The sequence below is a fragment of the Macaca mulatta genome, chromosome 3, assembly GCF_049350105.2.
Source record: "Macaca mulatta isolate MMU2019108-1 chromosome 3, T2T-MMU8v2.0, whole genome shotgun sequence".
In the NCBI taxonomy this organism is placed as follows: Eukaryota; Metazoa; Chordata; class Mammalia; order Primates; family Cercopithecidae; genus Macaca; species Macaca mulatta.
In genome coordinates, this window is record NC_133408.1 from 94971117 (window position 1) to 94992567 (window position 21451).

The following is a 21451-nucleotide window of genomic DNA, read 5'->3' on the forward strand; positions in this document are numbered from 1 at the left end:
TCTAAAATTAAATTGTGATAGTTGCAAAATTCTGTAAATATATTATACTAAAAATCATTGGATTGTAACTTTAAATAAGTGAATAATATAGTATCTAACTTATGTCTAAATAAAGCTATTTTAAAATGTTCTATCATGGTGACTCATACGTCATGAGAAAAAAAATAAAATAAAATAAATAAATCACCATTTTATATGGTACCTTTTCCATACAGCAGTTCAGTCTAGTTACTAGACTTCGTTATATGAGACAGATACATACATTAACTAACATAATTCAAGGACCATTCTTATTGTTAAGAAAAGTAGTTTTGAAGTTTCTTTTCAATAAAAAGCAGGTATCACCTCTTCCTTGATTAAATATATATAATATTTTTATATACACAAGAATATACAATTGCCCCACAAAAATTATGTACATATAATTAGATTCAGTAAATGTATTAATTTTGAGTGATGTGAGTATTCTGCACAACTTAAAAATAAGTTAAAAACATAAAAATTTTGACTTGCAAAGGAAAATTCTTAAGACAACTATTGATGCAATTAAATATGATAAACACAATGAACAATGAATCCTCAATTTTTACTTCGTAAATCCTGGGAATACATAGGGAATCATCATGCCACAAACTAAACTTCCTTGATGATGTCTGGCCATTGTAAACATAATACCTTTTTAGTAAAACCCTGATGGCTATTATGGCAAGAAGACACCATCCAAGTGCTACAAACAACTTTCTTTCAACTAGCTAGTCCATTAAACAAACAGGACATAATTTAAATATTCTACTATTACAATAATATAATACTAGTCTGCACATATATTTTAAAATAAAAATAATAATATTAATGATTAAAAAACATTAGCAGTTTTCTATATTCATGGAACCATGCTAACAAATTATTTATGTTCCATTATTTAATTTACTCTTTATAAAAATGTTTGACAAGTACCATCATAAACCATTTTACAAAAGACTGTGGCTCAGAGATGCTAAGTAATTTGCCCAAGGCCACTTTGATTGTAAGTGGAAGAACCACAATTTAACTGCTATCTGCCAGAATCCAGAGCTCATGCCTTTAACCAACTGTGGTTAAGACTCAAAATAACTCTGCAAATGAAAAAGTATCCCTATTTTACAGTTAAAAAATAGAGGTTCAGAGAAGGTAAATAACATGTGCAAAGCCATCAATCCAACTAGAGAGTTGAAAATAGTGACCAAGAAAGTCTCATGAGAGCTCAGTATTAAGTAAAAATGAAAATTCCTTTAAGTAGTAATAAGTCATTTGAAAAAAAGCAGTCTGACTTTTCCTGGCACAATGATGTCTACTTAGACAATAATCACAGAATTTTACATTGTAACAAGAAGGGTTTGCATTTGGTTTAGATGCACAATCATGATAGCTCTCATGCACATATTTATTGAATCCCAACAATGGGCTAGGCCCTTTCAAAATACAAATCAAGGAGTTAGGTAACGAAAATAACAACAGTAACAAAGAATAGTTGTCTTTGAGCCAAAAAAGAGTTAAAAACTTGGCTAGATTGTAAGTCTTACAACAGGAAAATAATTATAGAATATTAAGGAGAAAACATTGATACAAGAATTTTCCATGCTATTTTCTGCCTCTTATGAAATATAACCCTTAGGAAATATAATATGAAATTTTTATACTAGATATATAAATATGATGCCAAAGGCCAGGTATGAACAACCACTCTGCCTAGTTGCCTGGAATAGATGGTCACGCGTTATGCACACATACTCAAGGTAGCCACATCTTCATTCACTTGGAATGCATGGAAAAATTTTCTCAATTAACAGGATTTATTATGATGGAAACTTGCATGGTTATATATCTTGGCTGCTGTTGTTATAAAAGGTCATAAGGAGAGATTTATAGTAGAAATTTGTATAGAAACTGTCAGACAGGATCAGGAAGTCATTGTGTCCACTGTGTGAGTCCTGCCAATTTTCTGCAACCCTCGCCTGTTGCATTCTTTCTCTTACTTTTATAATGGCACTGAGAAAGACAGTTGTGACTTAAGTATCCTCAAATATAGGAAGTTCCACGAATGAAGGAGAATTTTCCAGTAATGTCATGCCATTATTTTAAAGTGGCTACTACACATGAAAGCTTAAGAACTGCATGGGAAGGAAAGGTATGTTTACTTATGGTGCTAACTCCTGGTTGGCTGGGGGTACAATTAGCATGAGCAATGTTTTCTAGTTAAGGCACAAGATCTCTTATTGCAATTAACAGTGCACTCCTAAATTATTACATGTATGTGTCTGAACGTTATCAGTGATAGATATAAAAGAGGTGTCCCTATACGAAAGTACAAATCATTCCTGGAACTCGACAGTTATTTCTTTTTCTTAAGTGTTTGATTTCTTGCCACTAATGCCTTTACAGATTCAGAAGTATTAATGAGATAGAGCCTTTGATTGGACTGGGGGAAAGGAGGTTGGGGAAAGACCACCCTTGTTTCCAGTGGCAAGAATCCAAAAAACTTAGCTTAAGAAACTGTTGTAAGATTCAGCTCCCTTCAAGTTCGACCAAAGATCTCCACATTTGGGCCACCCGCTGGTTCCAGTGTAAGCGAACACAATTGGTAAAGCTTGGTGCCCTGTCAAGCTCCTCCAAGGACAGCAACCCATAATCTAAGAAAATATAAAGCCCCATCCAAGTTTCGACTAAGTGAATTGCCAAAATCCACAACCTTTCCTTGCTTCCAAGGTCTGGGCAGTGATAAATATTTTCAGCTTAATAATGTGCTGAATGATTACCATATTTTAATCTAAATGCTTTAAGAAGGTTCTACATTTAAGTTCTAGTTCTAAATTTCTACAATGACAGGACTAAAAATCTTAACCAAAACCACATCCTTAATATTCTATTTTCCAGGACTATCAATTTGTTACAACTCTAACTTTGTGGCATCTTCATTTAATATTTTCTTGCTGTAAATACATCCACTTAAAGTTATGGCAGAAAGATGGCTGGAAATTCTTTTCAAACACACACATAATCATAGGTAGAAGAAAGATATTAGCATCCCCGTGCTTCTCCAATATCAATTCACAGTATATTATATATGATGCTACTTGATTGGTCTATTATGAATGGTGATGACACAATCCCTTTAGCAGATTTAAAATGTTAACTTTATTTCCAATGAAAAAAGCCTGAATCATGCTACACATTTAAATAATGGTACGAGTACCTCATAATAATTATTTATATTATATACATATTGCTATAAATGCAATTATCAGTTTTATATTTGCAAGTAACAGTAAAGGTTTTCTATTCACTACTCAAGGCTGGGGAAAAATCTACAAATGCCAAGTGTTTATTTTACATTTCTGTAAGCTACTTACAAGTTATCAACAGTGACAGGTGAGATTAAATGAATCATATTGTTTGCACATTACAGTCTAAAATCTGGTACAATACCTTCACTGTGACAGAAGGGACAAGGTCAGTTCCCACCTCAACATCAGTCGCTTGCTGTAAACACAGAAAAGAGAAGGCAAGAAAGAATGATTTCAATATTGCACAGCAGTGAGTGAACACAAAGGGTGCAATGTATATTTCCTGCTATCAAAATAGGGAACTATAAAGGATGTATTACTCTAAAGACAGACTAAAAGAGACAATCTGGCTTTTTTGATGCCTTCGTCCAGAAAGTCATAAGCTAATATTTAAAAACTCATCCCCTAAAAGGGAAAGAAAAGGTCACATATTTTATCAAACCACTCGATTCCCAAATTTACTTAAATATTGAAAGTATTAATTCTATTAACTTGTTATTTACATTGCATAGAAGAAGACCTCCCTTTATGTCCCAGAAAAATATTATGCCATTCTTTCAGGTCCCTGTATTTTCACCCTGCGTAAGGTATGTACCATTCTGATTAATAACATGTATCTAAGACATGCAACTAATGATATAAAGATTGAGTGGCCTTATACCGATAAAATAAAAGTGGGCCATGCACAGTGGCTCATGCCTGTAATCCTAGCACTTTGGGAGGCTGAAGTGGGTGGATCAGCTGAGGTCAGGATTTCAAGACCAGCCTGGCCAACATGATGAAACCCCGTCTCTACTAAAAGTACAAAAATTAGCTTGGCATGGTGGCACGCACCTGTAATCCCAGCTACTCGGCAGGGTGAGACAGGAGAATCGCTTGAACCCAGGAGGCAGAGGTTGCAGTGAGCCAAGATCGCGCCACTTCACTCCAGCCTGGGCACAGAGCGAGACTCTGTCTCAAAAACAAAAGGGGAGAAGGAAGGGGAGGGGAGGGGAGGGGGAAGGGGAGGGAAGGGAAGGGGACCTTTTTTTTTTAACCAGTGCATATCATAAACTAATTCAACAGGCATTCTTTGAGCATCAGCTTGCATTACCTGCTCCCTCCTCTTAAATAATACATAGTATAATACATAAAACACTTCCCTTATCACTTATAACTAATTTTTTAAAGCGATACATTGGTAGGGGAAAATGCTCTATGATAGAATAATACTAAAGGGTATTAGTATTTTTCTAATAATAAACATATTTTCTAATAATATCCATATGAATTCTTGGGACCAATAAAAATTATGTCTCTATCCAACCAATGAATATGATCCATTGTACTTTTTTACTTGAAGTATTTTTAACTAGGAAAAACTAAGCCACTTCCAAGCAATGGGGATCCTTTGATGTAATGGGCATGGGTAGAATTCAAAATTGAGAGATCCATGTTCTACTTATGGCTCCACAGGAAACCATATTTAAACTATGATCCAGCTTCTCAATCAGGAAGATAGGATACCAATGCTTATCTCCTCTAAGAAAGACTCCATTCTAATATAAAGTATATTACTTTTTTTGAGATGTGTGTTTTCATAATAACGATTCAAAGTAAACTATTAATCTAGGCTTTGTGCTCTAATAATACCTAAAATCCAGGAAATATTTTACATTTAGCTATCCACAGATCTAGAAAAGAAATCAACATCTCCTGTTTCCTGCTCATTTCAATCCATGACTAAACACCTAGACACTTCAAGGACAGCAGTCCTTTGGGAACATAAAACTATAGCAAGAAAGAAATGGCTATAAGAAGACGTCATGGCACCAAAGCCACATAAATTGTAGGGCTAATGTTTTCCAATGAGATGAATATGATACTCTCAAGAAATCTCTTAAGAAAGAAAAAATAGTAACACAGGGAAAATGAAGCTGGAAAGAGACACCTACTTAACAGGAAATAGCATTCAGGGTTACCAATAGGGAAATATACATTATAACATAGTGCTACTACATAAAGCATTTTCCTACAAAGACTAAAAGTTCCTAAAAAACAGAAAGGGAATTCCTCATTCCAAACAGCCTATGTTGAAGAGAACCTATAAAAACTTATATAAGTTGCCCAAAGGAAAAAAAAAATCATTTCCACAGCAAGAAAATATGTGTACATTTGTCAGCTAACTAAGCAGAAATGTTCCACTTAGACTACACCCTTCAGGTAGAATGAAAAATGGTGTGTGCTGAATGGCCAATGTTTAAAACAGTGCCTCTACTATGTGACTCAGCTGAGTGAATGTTTCTTTCATATATAGTCCTACTTTTTTGTGTACCCAATTTACTATACTATCCAATGTTAATGCGATTTTTATCACAAATTGGATTGGTTGTTTATACTAAAATTAATCTTTTGACACTCATGATATATGTTTTAAAGTATGCTCTGATACCTAAATAATGAAGACACTTTCCAAGCAGAATTATATGATATAAACTCCAAATACGGTAAAATGAGTGAATTCAACCACTTTCCTAAATTGATCATCTGTTGGTAGAAACACAGATAAACTGCAGTCAGTGAGACATAATCAATCACATCCTAACAAGTGCTTATAGAAAACTAAGTGAGGAGATGAAGTAATATAATCAAGAATAGTCCTCCTTTCATCCTTTCTGTTTCTCAGTTGTATTAATTCACTCATTCATAGAGCAAATGTATATTGAGCACTCATTACTTGGCAAGCACTAAGGCTATAGTAGTGAACAAGACAACTCATGGACATAGATGGTTGTGATAATGATAATGATTATGATGTTGATGATTATTATAACGTTGAAAGAAGTAAATGTAATTTGATGATGACAATCATAACAATCATCATAACATTCAACAAAGTAGATTCTATTATTTATTCCCATTTTTGCAGATGAGAAAATTGAGACTAAGAAAATTAAGTACCTTGTCTTGTGTCACACAGATAGAAATAGGGGAAAAAGTAAGTATTGGACCAACTGTATACTCTTAAGCTACCCTACCACCACCACCACCATAATGTATTAAAGACTAGAAATCATCAAACCTTGAGCTAGGCCACTCACAAACCTTATCTCATTGAATCTCCAACAAAAATCTGGTAGTAGGGTCAGTATTATTCAGCTACATTAGTATTATGTCAATGCTATGGTACTATGAAAGTTTGAAAAAAAAATTTTTTTAAGTAGGATTCAGACTAGGGCAAGAAGCTCTTCTACTGCTCCCTCTTCCCCCACAACTCCACTTCTTTTTAAAACAGAAATCCTGCCCAAGGAGCTCCTTACTGGCACTAAGGAGCTACTGATGTTTTTATCTAGAAAGTAACAAGGCCTACAATTTGTTATCCTCCCTGAAGTGTCTACTTGGAGGACCAAACTTTAAACCAACGCATTTTGGTCCTAATTCATCAGAGTTTACCACTATTATAAACCCCTTTAAAATCTGCAAGTACACCTACAGAAACTGAATCAAAGTTAGGAGAAACCACGACAGAAACGTTCAAGTCATCTTCTCTCTCAGTCATGGGCCAAACACCTGTGATTTAAAAAAAGAAAAAGTATTTAATCATAAAGTAAAACCTTCTGTATATAGTTTTTCTTTAAAGGTGTGTCTATACCACATATAAAAAGCAACCCCATAAACATACTCACGAGTTGAAAAAACTAATGCATTACAGTATTAGAAGCTTGATGCTAATTCTTTCCCTCTATAATATGGTAAACAATATTGTCTTTTTCTGAAGATATTAGCTAAGACGTGAGCCATTGACCGACCAGCATTAGGAATTTCAATGCCCTCTCTTTAACTACAAGTGGAAGCCCAAATCAGTACAGCCCTTTTGAAGGTAAGTTGGCTAGAACTATCAAAGTGTAAAATGTACATATCCTGTGACTTAATTCTACTCCCAAGAATGTATCTAATAACCATAACCATGCCCAAGGAGGTCTCTAATGTTAGTAGTTATTTTTTCAGAAATGAAAACAACCTAAATATCTATATATCTATTAACAGGCTAATTGTTAAATAAATCATGGTATATCTGTACTATGCAGTGTCCCAAAGTCATAAATAAGAGTGTTGTCCATCTTTACATGCTGATATTTTAAAAACTCCAAAATATGTCTACTAATTTTTAAAAAGCAAGATGCAGTACAATGTGTCTAAAATGCACATATTTGTGTCAAAACAATTATATAAACATGAATATTTTCTAGAAGAATACACAAAAACGCTTGATAAGGATTGCCTTTAAGGAGTGGAACTAGGATCTTGGGTTGAACAAAGATTCACCTTTCATTATTTATCCTTCTAGTACTGAATTATTTTTACCATATATATGTTATTTTCATAATTTTAACATGTTATATTGTATAATGAGATACTTATTCATAGTATCAACAAAGATCTTAAACAAAAACAATTTTTTAATTACATATGTATTTATATATATATACACAATATATATCTCAAACTATTGGCTGCCTACTTAACATGCATTCTTCCCTCCTCCCTCTGTGTATTGGAGCCCTAATTTTGTTGAGCTATTCACCTTCACCTCAGAGAAAGTCACCCCTCCCAGGCTCCAGGGTCAAATCCAATCATGGTGATTTCCTTCCACTGACCATTTGTTGTTTTAGGCATGAACATGGGACTTAATCCTGGCAGATGGAAGGTAAGGGAAGTTGGGAGTGGAGAGAGCTGGCACATGTTTCTGGGAAAGCTATTCCTCCCTAATAAGAGGAGAGACTCGGGAGAAATAGCCTGATGATTCTTCCCTAGAAATCATATCTGCACATAACACCTAGAATTGCTGAGATCACCCTGTGACCCTGAGAGGAAACATCCCCCACACTCCGAGGATGGCTGACTGAAAATACGAATCAGCTGTCTCACAAAAAAAGGAACTGCCCACAACTGCTATTGGGCATTCCCACCAAACTGCACAATTTGGAATGGGAATTTCCATAACTTAATGAGAGTACAAATGGCTATTCATTGCCCATCCCAATAACCATTCTTCAATTCTTTTTTACTTAAAGCCCAACTTTATGCTAAGCAACAAAGTACTCAGCTAAGTCATGTAATTTCCCAGCCAGTTTTGCAGCTTGGAGTGGCCAGTGAGATGTAAGTAGGAGCTATTCAGGGTGTGGCTTCCAAGAAAGCTCCTTAAGGGGGCTGACTCAGCAACAGATGTGAGGGCAGGAGTTCCAAAAGCCATGCTGAACCAATATATGACCCCAAGATAGAAGGAATCAAGAGTCCCTGATGACTGTGGAACTGCCAAGCCAACCCTGGACTGCCCATCACTGGGCTTCTTTTGCAAGAGAAAGAAAGAAACCTCTATCTTACTTGGGTATCTTGTGACATGTAGCCAGACAGAATCCTAAATGAACAATGTCACAAAATACAAATGATGCTACTACTCAGTGGTATCATCAGCTTAGTTATCCCGGACATTTCAAACGGGGTGCAGACTTTCGTTTATATCCCCGCATCTTACTGCTATCTGTCCCTTTCTGAAGACACAGTTGTATGGATACCTATCTCAATGTTGCACCCAGTCCTTCATACTCACGCCAGGCAGACAACATGATCAACTATCTAAATCATAAATAAAATTCTGTCTTTGAAAGTTCCTACCAGTAGATGTTGTTGACTACCAGTAACAAAAATACTAGGCAGGATTCACATTAATGAGTTGAGTATGAAAAGCTTCAGAATCCATGAGCCATACAGAAATTATTACTATGATTTCATGCTTACAACATACATTCCTCTTATAACTTATACACATAAAATCAGCTTCAAAAACACTTTTATTACAGTAGATAATATACACCATGTGTACAACAAAATGTACTCTTTAAACTGGCTTTAAATTTTGCTGCAACTCTTCCTTTGAAAACACTTTTAAAAGCTTTAAATACTGAACATAACCCACAAGACTATGAACATTTTTTGTAAGTTAAAGCCTCCATACTAAAATAAGTGACATTAAAATGAATAATGGGGTCATCAAAAAGTTCAGTGTTTTAACTTCTCATAATAAAGAGAAGCTAAAACTGTAATAAAACAATTTTGTGCTTTTATATAATTACAGGTATTTTAATAAACATACCATGGTTTTATAAGGGTACAAGATACTAAATTTTTTTCCATATCTAGAAATAAAATGTTCTAAATACCTCTCAGTTTAAAAAGTTTCCCTTTGTTTCTTTCCCAGAAATAAAACTAAATGATGGTGGCGTAGAAGGAGCAAGGAACTTCAAACATTAATTAAAAATTAAGGTTATGTAAATCATGCACTTTGCACCTAAGTCTGTGGATGTATCCCTAACTTAATTGGCAGTTATTTTAAGACATACCGAAGGATCAAGGTAATGACAAGTAAAACAGCCTAAACTTTCTCACCCAAAGTCATCACTGTAACCACCAAGAAATAACTTTTAGCTGTAAGGGATTTTCTGAGAAATTTCATATTCAATTAATGTTAATCAAAATATTATTGGCACATTACTGTGGAAAGGGCAAAATCTCAGGACAAAATTTGAAATGAAAGCCATATTATTTAATGAACTCTGGAAATTTCATGTTTCATGCCTATGCCACTCTTCCCCAACTATATTTTTAAATAACAAAACAAGACTTATAATTCTATTAATCCCAAAATTGCTAGTAACAAAAATTGAAAAAAAAAATTGTATACTGCAATATGACACATTCAGTTTTAACCACTCTCTATTTGACATGGCAGTGCTGACAACAAATAGGTTTTTAAGTAATTGTAGGTACTTGAAAGACCTGAACTTCACTGGTTTACTCTCAAAACTTTCTAAAAGAATGTGTGAAACCAAAGCATAATAACTTTATTTTAATATTTGTATTTTTTAAATATATTATCTCAATTCCTCAGGACCAGAGGAATACAATGTTGGTAACATAGACTCAAAAGTACATAAATCTAGTAAAATGATTGGATCAGGATTAAGATTGGCTCTGTTGTTTTGGTTGGCTTTTGATGCTCTGCTTCTTTTATTATTCCTACTTGTTTTAACATTTCTTTTATGTGAAAATAGTCCATATTTTTTCTCATTAAAAAAATACTTTTACCTGACCCTGAAAAGGGAACTTGAAGTAATGCTTTTCACATGTCCAACTCAAACTGCAGGATTGGTGTTTTGTTTCTCCTTCTAATTTACAAAAAAATTATACCCTTGTGAGTCCCAAAGTAAGATAATATTGAGTTATTCAAAACTCAGGAACTGAAAATATCATCAGCCTCTGAGTCATTAGAAATCAGCATACTGCAAGCTACACACCATGTGGATGGTTAATTAACTACAAACATAAATTATGTCACTAAGCTGCAAATGACTACATTTTTAGTAACAAATGGTAGCTCAAGTGCTTTGCTTTCTTTTAAAAGAAGAACTAAAGTTGTTTCAGGAATATCAGAGTTAATAAATGACCACTCTAAATTTTAATGCTCTTCTCAAGGCCTAAAGCCACCACCCAAAGAAGTACTTCTTCCTTTCTTAGCATGTAAAGAAAAAAACTAGATAGTACTGTCCATGAAACATTAACAACAAAAGCATTTTCTTAATTAAAATATGTTTTCAGAAGCTATAACATACAAAGCAAACATAAAGACCTTGTGTGCTAAAGAGCAATACTGTTTTTACAAATATGACTTTAATTAAGCCTAGAGGAGAAAATTAATAAATATACCTAATAATATCTACCTACAAGATAATGTGAATTCCACAATGAATACTAAAATAATAAAAAGCTGCAAACGAGATACCTTGTGATTTGTTAATATCTTTGATGATTTTCTGAAGTTCTTTCATTTCTACATCAAGTTCATCATAGTTTAGTTCTCGAGATTCAACATTTGGAGCTTGGAACAGAGAAGGATCTGTCCCCAGGTATGAACACTGCAAGTGACCATCATCACTCAGAGTGACTATCACTCCCTTTAAATCACTACAATAAGGAAGAGAAAATGAGACATAATTTTAAATTTCAGGAGAGTTAGTCTTGACCAACTACATTTTTACTCAATTCAGCATCAACACATCATTAAGAAAATAACTATATATCTATTTCTAAAGTTTTACTTCAAAGACTCAATTCAAATGTTTCAAACATGATTTGTATTTACAGAAGTACTCCCAATGTTAAGGTCCACTAAGGCAGGGGAAAAAGCCTAATTATTATAATAGCTACCACTTTTGGGGACCTAACTACAAAGCAAATCCTGCTCTGAGAGCATTTTAAGTACTGTTTTTAATCCTCATTCCAGCTACCACTTGGCATATCCGTAATAAGCATATGAATAACACTTGTGGAGGTACAATGGACCAAGAGATGGAGCTGGGCTGCTGGCTGGATGAAGACCAGGAATGAGGCACAGGAGTGAAGACAGGACAATGCAGGGGACAGAATAGTAAACAAAGTTGATATGGGAAGCCATCAGAGGTCTTGCAAAAAAAAATGTGGCCCCTAGTCTTTCCTCATCCTTTTCCCTCTCTACCCTTAGGATTCACGTTTGCCCACTTTCCCAGGTCCTCCCATCACAGCTTCCTTCACACGCTCTCCTACTCAAGTGGCTTTCTGGTTTGTACTCTCTTTCTCTTCACTTTTAGCTAGAAGCAGCCAATTGTCCCATTTACTAGCTCTTTCTCTATCACTGTTTTTATTATCATTATCTTTTTTCCTCCCCATTCTTTCACTCTTCCTTCTCTCTTAGGCTCCCTGAGGTCTATTTTACTCTAGAAACTAGCCATAATATACAAATTATGGATAATTTTAGCACACCATTTTTTTAAATTTGTAAGTTTTTGTGAACATGTCATAAAAAGAAGCTGAGATGAATACTGTATTTGCTTCCTCCCTAAGTTTGCCAGAAAAACAAAAAAATTCAACATCGTCATAAAAGCTGTTTTGAGTTGATACATAATGGATTTGTTTGACTCACTTTTGTTTGTTAGGTTTTCTAAAGAAATTTTTGATTTTTTAAAGTATTTTCTACTCTGTTCTAAAGGTTAGAAATCAATCAAAAATAATAAATTGGCACAGTGGCACATGCCTGTACTCCCAGCTACTTGATGAGGCAAAGAATTGCTTAAGCCCAGGGGTTTGAATCCAGCTTGGCAATATAGCAAGAGACCTTGTCTCTAAAAGTAAACAAAAATAGAAAAATTATGAGAGAAAAGAGACTTTAAAATGTTGCTATTCATCTGAAAAAAAGGACTTAAAGTATATAACAGATAAGGCATGTTAGAGTCTAGGCTTATTCAGAATGAACAAAAATGTTTAAAACTTCCCAACAGTGGATCATGGCAGGTAGTCATTTCATTAATCTAAAAGCTTAACTGGGTTGGGAGTAGATACAACCATTGCTCAGTTCTGCCCATAAGATGGCCACCAGCATCCACTTTACCACCTGCCTTAAACACAACATTCCAATACACATCGTCTCCAGGACTCAGGTATAGTCAGTGACATGCAACTCTGTCGTATGGCTTGAGAGGAATAAAAAAATAGATTGTTGTCACTGGTTCAACAGCTAAAGAACTAGACTAGGACTCAGGAGACTTGAGCTCTAGCTCTGATGCTGCCCCTATAGAGCTCAGCCAATTTGGGAAAGTTTTTCTAAATATTCTTTATCTGTAAAATGAGAAGGTAAGACTAGATAATCTTCAAAAACTTTAAGTTTTATGGTTGCTTCTGTCATCTACCCCTCAGAAAACAAATACTGCAAAAATGGAATGATCTTCCTAAAGTATGAAAAGCAACCCCAGAGAAAGGTTTGAACCTTTCTTTGCAGGTAACTGAAGCCACCTAGTGGCCATGGAAATCTCAACTTTCAGCTCTGACAAGCCCATTTCCAGAGAGCAAACCTTCCCTTCACTCTGAGTTGTGACTGTGGTCTATTCCCCCTTCTAGCCAGCCCCACCAAGGCCTAGGAACCCAATGAGTCCTCAGGAAACTCTAGGGTGCTAAAGCACAGACCTCTGCAGGGGCTTCTCAGAGAATGTGAGATTCATCAGTTCTTTGAATTCAAACAGGCATTTCCATTTCATCTTCATCCTTTGAACAGTCCATCACACAGAAAAGCTAGCATTACCCAACACAAGTATTTATCCCTAACTAAATTGATTTGGTCTTTGAGGTGAAAAGTTTATTACTAAATCAGTTTTATTCCACCAGTTTAGACAGCAAATAGCAACAATTTAGATACAAGGCATTTATCTAAAAAATTATCTGAATCTATGAAGTTTCTGAGTTCAGATAGGAAGACTTTGGATAATAGAGAATACATATATTCAGACTCTCTAAAAACATTTTTACTGGTATTTCATGTGTACAAATGGTAAAGAGAGTAGCCAGGGTCTTCCCTCACCAAAAGAACAAATTTCACCAGAATGTCTTGATAGCTAAGGTAAATACAGAACTTAAGCAATTTACTTTTTATAAAATCAATGGGAAAAGACATTATAGGCTGGGGATGGTGTCTCACGCCTGTAATCCCAGCATTTTGGAAAGCCGAGGCAGGTAGATCGCTTGAGGTCAGAAGTTCAAGACCAGCCTGGCCAACATGGTGAAACATCATCTCCACTAAAAATACAAAAATTAGCCAGGTGTGGTGGCAGGCACCTGTAATCCCAGCTACTCGGGAGACTGAGGCAAGAGAATCACTTAAACCCAGGAGGCAGAGGTTGCAGTGAGCCGAGACCATTGCACTCCAGCCTGGGCAACACAACAAGACTCGGTCTCAAAAAAAAAAAAAAAAAAAAAGACATTATAGCTTATTTGTTTCTTTTTATGGCTGAGTAGCACTCCCTGATGATTAGTGATGTTGAGCACTTTTTAAATGTGTTTGTTGGTTGTTGCATATCTTCTTTTGAGAATTGTCTATTCATGTCATTTGCAAAGATATGAAACCAACCTAATTGCCCATCAACCAATGAGTGGATAAAGCAAATGTGGTGAATACACACCATGGAATACAACTCAGCCATAAAAAAGAATGAAATAATGTCTTTTGCAGCAACTTGGATGGAGCGGGAGGCCATTATTCTAAGTGAAGTGACTTAGCAATAGACAACCAAATATGGTATGTTCTCACTTATAAGTGAGCGCTAAGCTATGAAGATGCAAAAGCATAAGAATGATGACATGGACTTTGGGGACTGGCAAGAGGGGATGGTTGGGAGGGGGTAAGGGATAAAAGGCTATATATTGGGTATAGTATATACTGCTCAGCTGACAGGTGCACCAAAATCCCAGAAATCACCACTAAAGAACTTATCCATGTAACCAAAAACCACCTGTACTCTAAAAACTATTCTTTTTAGATGAGATTCCTAGAGTAGTCAGATTTGTAGAGACCCAAAGGTGAATGGTGGTTTCCAGGTGCTGGGGGAGGGAGTTGAGAGATACAGAGTTTTACTTAGTAAAGATGAAAAAGTTCTGGAGATGGATAGTGGTGATGATTGCACAGCAATATGAATGTACCTAATGTCACAGAACTGTACATTTTAAAATGTTTAAAATGGTAAATTTTATGTTATATATATTTTACCACGATTTAAAAAAACACATAGCACCAAAAAAAGGGTGAATGAATAAATTTCAAAAATCTGTATTAAGAATGATAATATAGTATGTAATTTGTTTAAGGACATTAAAGCCTTCAATCTTGTATTTCTTTATCATTTTCTTTTTGTTGTTGTTGTTGTTATTGTTGTTGTTTTGAGATGGAACCTCACTCTGTTGCCCAGGCTGGAGTGCAGTGGCGTGATCTCGGCTCACTGCAACCTCCACCTCCCGTGTTCAAGTGATTCTCCTGCCCCAGCCTCCCGAGTAGCTGGGATTACAGGCACCCGCCACCACACCTGGCTAATTTTTGTATTTTTAGTAGAGACGGGGTTTCGCCATTTTAGCCAGGCTGGTCTCAAACTCCTGACCTCATGATCCACCTGCCTTGGCCTCCCAAAGTGCTGGGACTACAGGCGTGAGCCCTGCACCTGGCCTCTTGTTTTTAGTTTTTCAAAAAAATTCAATAGCTTTTGGGGTACAAGTGGTTTTTGGTTATGGTTTCAGGTTTTAGATTTAAGTCTTTGATCCATCTTGAGTTGATTTTTGTATAAGGTGAGAGATGAGGATCCAGTTTTATTCTTCTACATGTGGCTTGCCAGTTTTCCCAGCCCCATTTATCGAATAGGGTGTCTTTTACTCAATTTATGTTTTGTATGCTTTGCCAAAGATCAGTTCGCTCTAAGTTTGGCTTTATTTCTGGGTTCTCTATCCTGTTCCATTGGTCTATGTGCCCGTTTTTGTGCCACTACCATGCTGTTTGGGTAACTACAGCCTTATAGTACAATTTGAAGTTGGGTAATGTGATGCCTCCAGATTTGTTCTTTTTGCCTAGTATTGCTTTGGCTATGCGAGCTCTTTTATGGTTCCATAAGAATTTCAGGATTGTTTTTTCTAGTTCTGCGAAGAATGATAACAGTATTTTGATGGGAATTGCATTGAATCTGTAGATAGCTTTGGGCATTATGGTCATTTTCACAATATAGATTCTTCCAATCCTTGAGCTTGGGATTTGTTTCCATTTGTTTGTGTCATCTATGGTTTCTTCCAGCAGTGTTTTGCAGTTTTCCTTATAGAGCTCTTTCACCTCATTGGTTAAGTATATTCCTAAGATATTTTGTTGGTGGTGGTTTTTTGTGGGGTGTGTGTGTGTGTGTGTGTGTGTGCAGTTGTTGTAAAAGGGACTGAGTTCTTCATTTGATTTTCAGTTTTGTTGTTGTTAGTGTATAGCAGTGCTACTGATCTGTGTAAATTGATTTTGTACCCTGAGACTTTACTGAATTTGACCTAAGAGCTTTTTGGATGAGTCTTTAGGGTTTTCTAGGCACAAGATCATGTTATCAGTGAATAGTGACAATTTGACTTCCCCTTTTCCCCTTGGATGCCCTTTATTTCTTCCTCTTGTCTGGTTGTTCTGGCTAGGATTTCCAGCACCATGTTGAATAAAAGTTGTGGAAGTGGACATCCTTGCCTTGTTCCGGTTCTCAAGGGAAATGCTTTCAACATTCCCCCATTCAGCATGATGCTGGCTGTGGGTTTGTCATATATGGCTTTTATTACTTTGAGATAAGTCTCTTCTATGCCTATTTTGTTGAGAGTTTTTATCATAAAGCCATGTTGGATTTTATCAAATGCTTTTTCTGCATCTATTGAAATAATCACATGGTTTTTGTTTTTAATTCTGTATATCACATTTATTGATTTATATATGTTAAATCATTCCTGCATCCCTGGGATGAAACCCACTTGATCATAATGTACTATCTTTTTGATGTGCTGTTAGATTCGGTTAGCTAGTATTTTGTTGAGGATTTTTGAATTTGACGAAAATTTTAACAATATTGTTCATGTGGGTTAATAAGTAAGGTTCTATGAATGACAGAATGTTACGCTGAAAGGAACCATCAATTAAATCCAATACTGTGTACCCTACTGCTTCGGTCTTAAAAGCAGAGTTAACATTGACAAAATCAAGGTCTCTGAATTATTATTGGTCTGTGAAGTGCATCAGCTAAGCTAAGTCACTAGAATAATGTACTTTATGAAGAATCAAGGTCAAAGATATTACATTCCTAGGACATTCGGTTATTTTGCAATTTCAGCAACGGGGCATGAAATTAAACAACAGAATTTTGCTCAGGAATCTGTAAATAATGATTTTATCACTCAGTAAACAGATTCCTTCCTTAACAAATACATTAAAGCAAAATTCCAGATGGATTTTCAAAGTTCAATTTAAACATATGAAACTACAAAAATATTTATCTCCCTTTGAGATGGTAAGAAAACTTTTGCTGTAAGAATGCAACGGAGGAAGCTACAAATGAAAGGATCTCTAAATTAAACTACATTAAATTTTTGAACTTGTTATAGGCTTAGGAATACAACATAATAAAACAAAGGACAAACTCAGAAAACATTGGCAACCAATATAAAATACAACATTTTAAGTTAAACCATGTGAAGTTCCTGATAATCAACTGGTTTTGACCTATAAAAACAATTTTATAGACCAGGCACAGAGGCTTACGCCTGTAATTCTAGCATTTTGGGAGGTCGAGGCGGGCAGATTGCCTGAGCTCAGGAGTTCAAGGCCTGCCTGGGCAACATGGTGAAATCCCATCTCTACTAAAATACAAAAAAATTAGCCAGGTGTGGTGGCGTGCTTCTGTAGTCCCAGCTACTTGGGAGGCTGAGGCAGGAGAATTACTCGAACCAAGGAGGCGGAGGTTGCAGTTAGCCGAGATCATGCCACTGCACTCCAGCCCAGGTGACAGAGCGAGACTCTGTCTCCAAAAAAAAACACAATTTCATATGTTAAATCTAATATGTAAAGAATTCTTACAAATCAATGAAAATAATATTATACCCAACAGAAAAAGGTTAAAGACCATCTACAGACAATTCACATATAACATTAATACAGTCAATAAATAAATGGAAAATTTTTCAAAATCAAAAAATGTATACTTTAAAACTATTTTTAAAAACATATATTTGATTAACACCTCAAACTAGCAAAAAAAATTGTATTTAATGTGTCCAGCTGTTATAGAAGACACATGGAGACAGAAACTCTCATACACTTTTGATACCAATGTAAATTTTTTAGAATCCTTTTAGAGAACATTTTAGAAAAACATATCAAAAACCATAAAAATACTATTGTATTTTATGCAGTAATCTACTTTCACGGTTATTTTAAAAATTTAGAAACAACCCAAATGATAAGGGGGGAATATTTTTTAATTGTGGTGTATCTATAATAGAATGTTTAGAAACCATTAAAAATCATGTCTTATGAAATACCTGTTATCAGAAAAAATAATAAATGTAAAAGCAAAATATAATACTGCATGTACATTTTATTGTTTATAAATATATATGTATAAAACACAAATTAGGAAAAATACCTAAATGTTAATAGAATAGTGACTATCTCTAACTAGTGAAATGATTATTTTCATTTTGTCTTATAGTTACAAAATAAGATTAGGGCCAGGCACAGTGGCTCATGCCTATAATCCCAGTACTGTGGGAGGCCAAGGCAGGTGGATCACCTGAGGCCAGAAGTTCGAGACCAGTCTGGCCAACATGGTGAAACCCCATCTCTACTAAAAATACAAAAATTTGCTGGGAGTGATGACGTGCACCTATAATCCCAGCTCTGCGGGAGGCTAAGGCAGGAGAATCACTTGAACCTGGGAGGCAAAGGTTGCAGTGAGCTGAGATCGAGCCACTGCACCGCAGCCTGGGCAACAAGAGCGAAACTCCATCTTTAAATAAATAAATAATAGAAGGAAAACCTTATTTTTTTTAAGAAAAAAAAAGTTCTATTTTCCATTCCCAGAGACTAATTTTGAATCACTAACTTAAAAATTAAATATTTGTGGGATTAAAAACATTTAACTAGTTTTATTTTTCCAACAAAGCCAATCTATAAAATGTGTAACATGAAATTATTTGAAATATAGCTCAATAGATAGAAAATAAATGGTTTCTTTCATGTCCTAATGCACTAAAACAAATGAATACTAGTTTTAAAAACAAAAAGAATATGCATTGGACCTAATGTTCTCTTGTTTGGCCTCATTTTATGCAAATAGGAACATTTTAGGTTATCACATTGTCAAAGTCTGGTTTTTACTACTATATATAGATAACAGGGAAATCTTAAAACCCTCAATAGTATTTATTGCACCCCAAATTGTATTCTACCTCAGTAAGGAGCATATGATTGAAAGGCATTTCCCTTCAAGTGCAGTCAGCCACACTCAGTTCACACAGCTCTTCCTCAGTCCCAAAGTACTAGACATGGGCACTTGAACATATTGTAATCAATCTACCATCAATCATTTAAGACATTCTTATTGAGCATCTGCTATACAAGAGAAGCTATAAAGGCAAAGAAGACATGATGCTTGCTGTATAAAAAACATTGGTCTAATTGGAAGGACTTCAAATTTACTTTAAATAAAAGCAATTGCAACCCAATGTGGTAGACAGAGCACAGTAGGAAGAGAGTACAATGGCCCTGCATGAGAGAGCAGAGCAAGGCTTCACAGGGCGAAGGATGCAAAAGCTGGATCTTGATCTACAAGTAGATCCTCACAGATGAAAAACAATGGACGAAATAAAGGCAGAGGACTCCAGCCTTGGTGACCTCATTCAGTCTTAATGACTTTAAATACTTTCTTCATGCCAGCTCCCACCTCTATTTCTCCAGCCAGACATGTACATCCAGCCCCCTACTTGAGAGCTACACTTAGAAGGCCAACAGACATCTAAAGCTCAACATGGCTACCCCTGAGTTCCTGATTTGGCCCCACCTTTCCAATTCAAAGCTACCCTCCTGCGTCTTTCATATTTCTGCTATTGGTAACTCCATTCTTTAAGCTGCTCATCCAGAAAGAACCTTAGAGCCATCCTTGACTCCCCCTCCCTTTTCTTTTTCTTGCAACCACATAAAATTCATCAGCAAATATTGCCAGTCTTACTTTTTAAATATGTCCAGAATCCAGCCACTTCTCACCAAGAACACTACTGCACACATGAAACAAACATTTCTTTTTTAGTTTCTTCTTTAGAGACAGACTCTCACTCTGTCACTCCAGCTGGAGTGCAGTGGCATAATAGCTCACTGTAACTCAAACTCCAGGGCTCAAGTGACCTGCCTCAGCTTCCCAAGTAGCTGGGACTACATGGTGCATGCCAACATACCAAGCTAATTTTTTTGTTGTTGTTAGAAATAGGGTCTTGCTATGTTGCAGGTCTGGTTGTGAACTCCTGGCCTCAGGTGATCCTCCTGCCTCAACCTCCCACAGCACTGGGAATATAGGTGTGAACCACCACACCAAGTCTAACAAATACCCTTTAATCTGCCCTGGATAACTGCTATTAACCAGTCTCTCCACTTTTATACATGGGCCTCTACAGTAACTTTCCAACAAAGTAGTAAAAATATTCATGTTACCTTACAACTCTCCAGTGGCTCCTCTGGCACTCATAACGAAAACTCAAGTCCTTACAAGAGTCTTCAATGCCCTACATAATATGTTCCTCCACCTCATTTTCATTTTCTATTCTGCCAGAATAAAAAATGAAATTGTCTATCCTAGTGGTAGGAAATTGAGTTCCAGGAAATCTTGCCACTGCAGGTAAAGTGTTCTGTGGTCCCAAATAAACTTGAAAGAAAGTCTAGGCCACAAGAACCACAATTCCTGGGCAAGTCCTAGTGCTTCATTGGGCTCAGTGCCAGTGGACATGGAGGGCAAAAGACTTAATAAGACACCAGATTGGGCAGCCAAGGGAGTGCTTGCACCACCTTTCCCTCAACGCCCAGCAAAGTAGTGCACAGCTCTCGAAAAGACCCCTTCCTTCAGCTTGAAGAGAGGAGAGAGGAAAGTAAAGAGTACTTTGTCTGGTAACTTGGATGACAGCTCATCCACAGTAGAATAAGGCACTGAGCAGCGACCTCAGGTACTCATTCAAAGTCCTAGCTCCCAGATGACATTTCTAGACATAACCTGGGCCAGAAGGGAGCCCATTGCCTTGAAGTGAAAGATCCACTCAAGGCAAGATACATTACCTACTGATTGAAGAGCCCCTGGGCCCTGAATAGTCAACAGTGGTAGCCAGGCAGTACTCGTCATGGGCCTTGAGTGGAATTCAGAGAAGTGCTGGCTTCTGGTTAGCACATTCCCAACTGCAATGGCCATGGGGAAGACTCATTCCACTTCAGAAAAGGAGAGAGAAGAGTAAAGGGGACTTTGTCTTACAGCTTAGGTACCAGCTGGGCTGCAGTGGAATAGAGCACCAAGCAAGCTCTTCTGGTCCCCAATTCTAATCCTTGGCTCTCGGACAGCAAGCATTTTAGGACCTGCCCTGAGAGGGGAACCCACTGCTTAAGCCTGGCAGCATTCATCACAAGTTGACTGAAGAGCCTGGGGCCTGAGTGAATATCAGCGGTAGCCAGGCAGTACTCACTGCAAGCCTAGGAGGTGGTAGTA

At 36.3% G+C, this 21451-nt stretch overlaps 1 protein-coding gene across 4 annotated transcripts in view; it reads right to left on the reverse strand.

The window, feature by feature from the left end:
- The window catches only part of BBS9 (Bardet-Biedl syndrome 9), a 493002-nt gene that overhangs the window by 265489 nt on the left and 206062 nt on the right, over nucleotides 1-21451 (reverse strand). For all 4 annotated transcript variants that reach the window (XM_028845874.2, XM_077996944.1, XM_015133745.3 and 1 more), the window contains 3 exons: nucleotides 11143-11324; nucleotides 6796-6872; nucleotides 3466-3519 (listed from right to left, as the gene is read on the reverse strand). In XM_028845874.2, the coding sequence (XP_028701707.1) occupies nucleotides 3466-3519; nucleotides 6796-6872; nucleotides 11143-11324 (313 nt within the window). The remainder of the gene's footprint in view (nucleotides 1-3465; nucleotides 3520-6795; nucleotides 6873-11142; nucleotides 11325-21451) is intronic.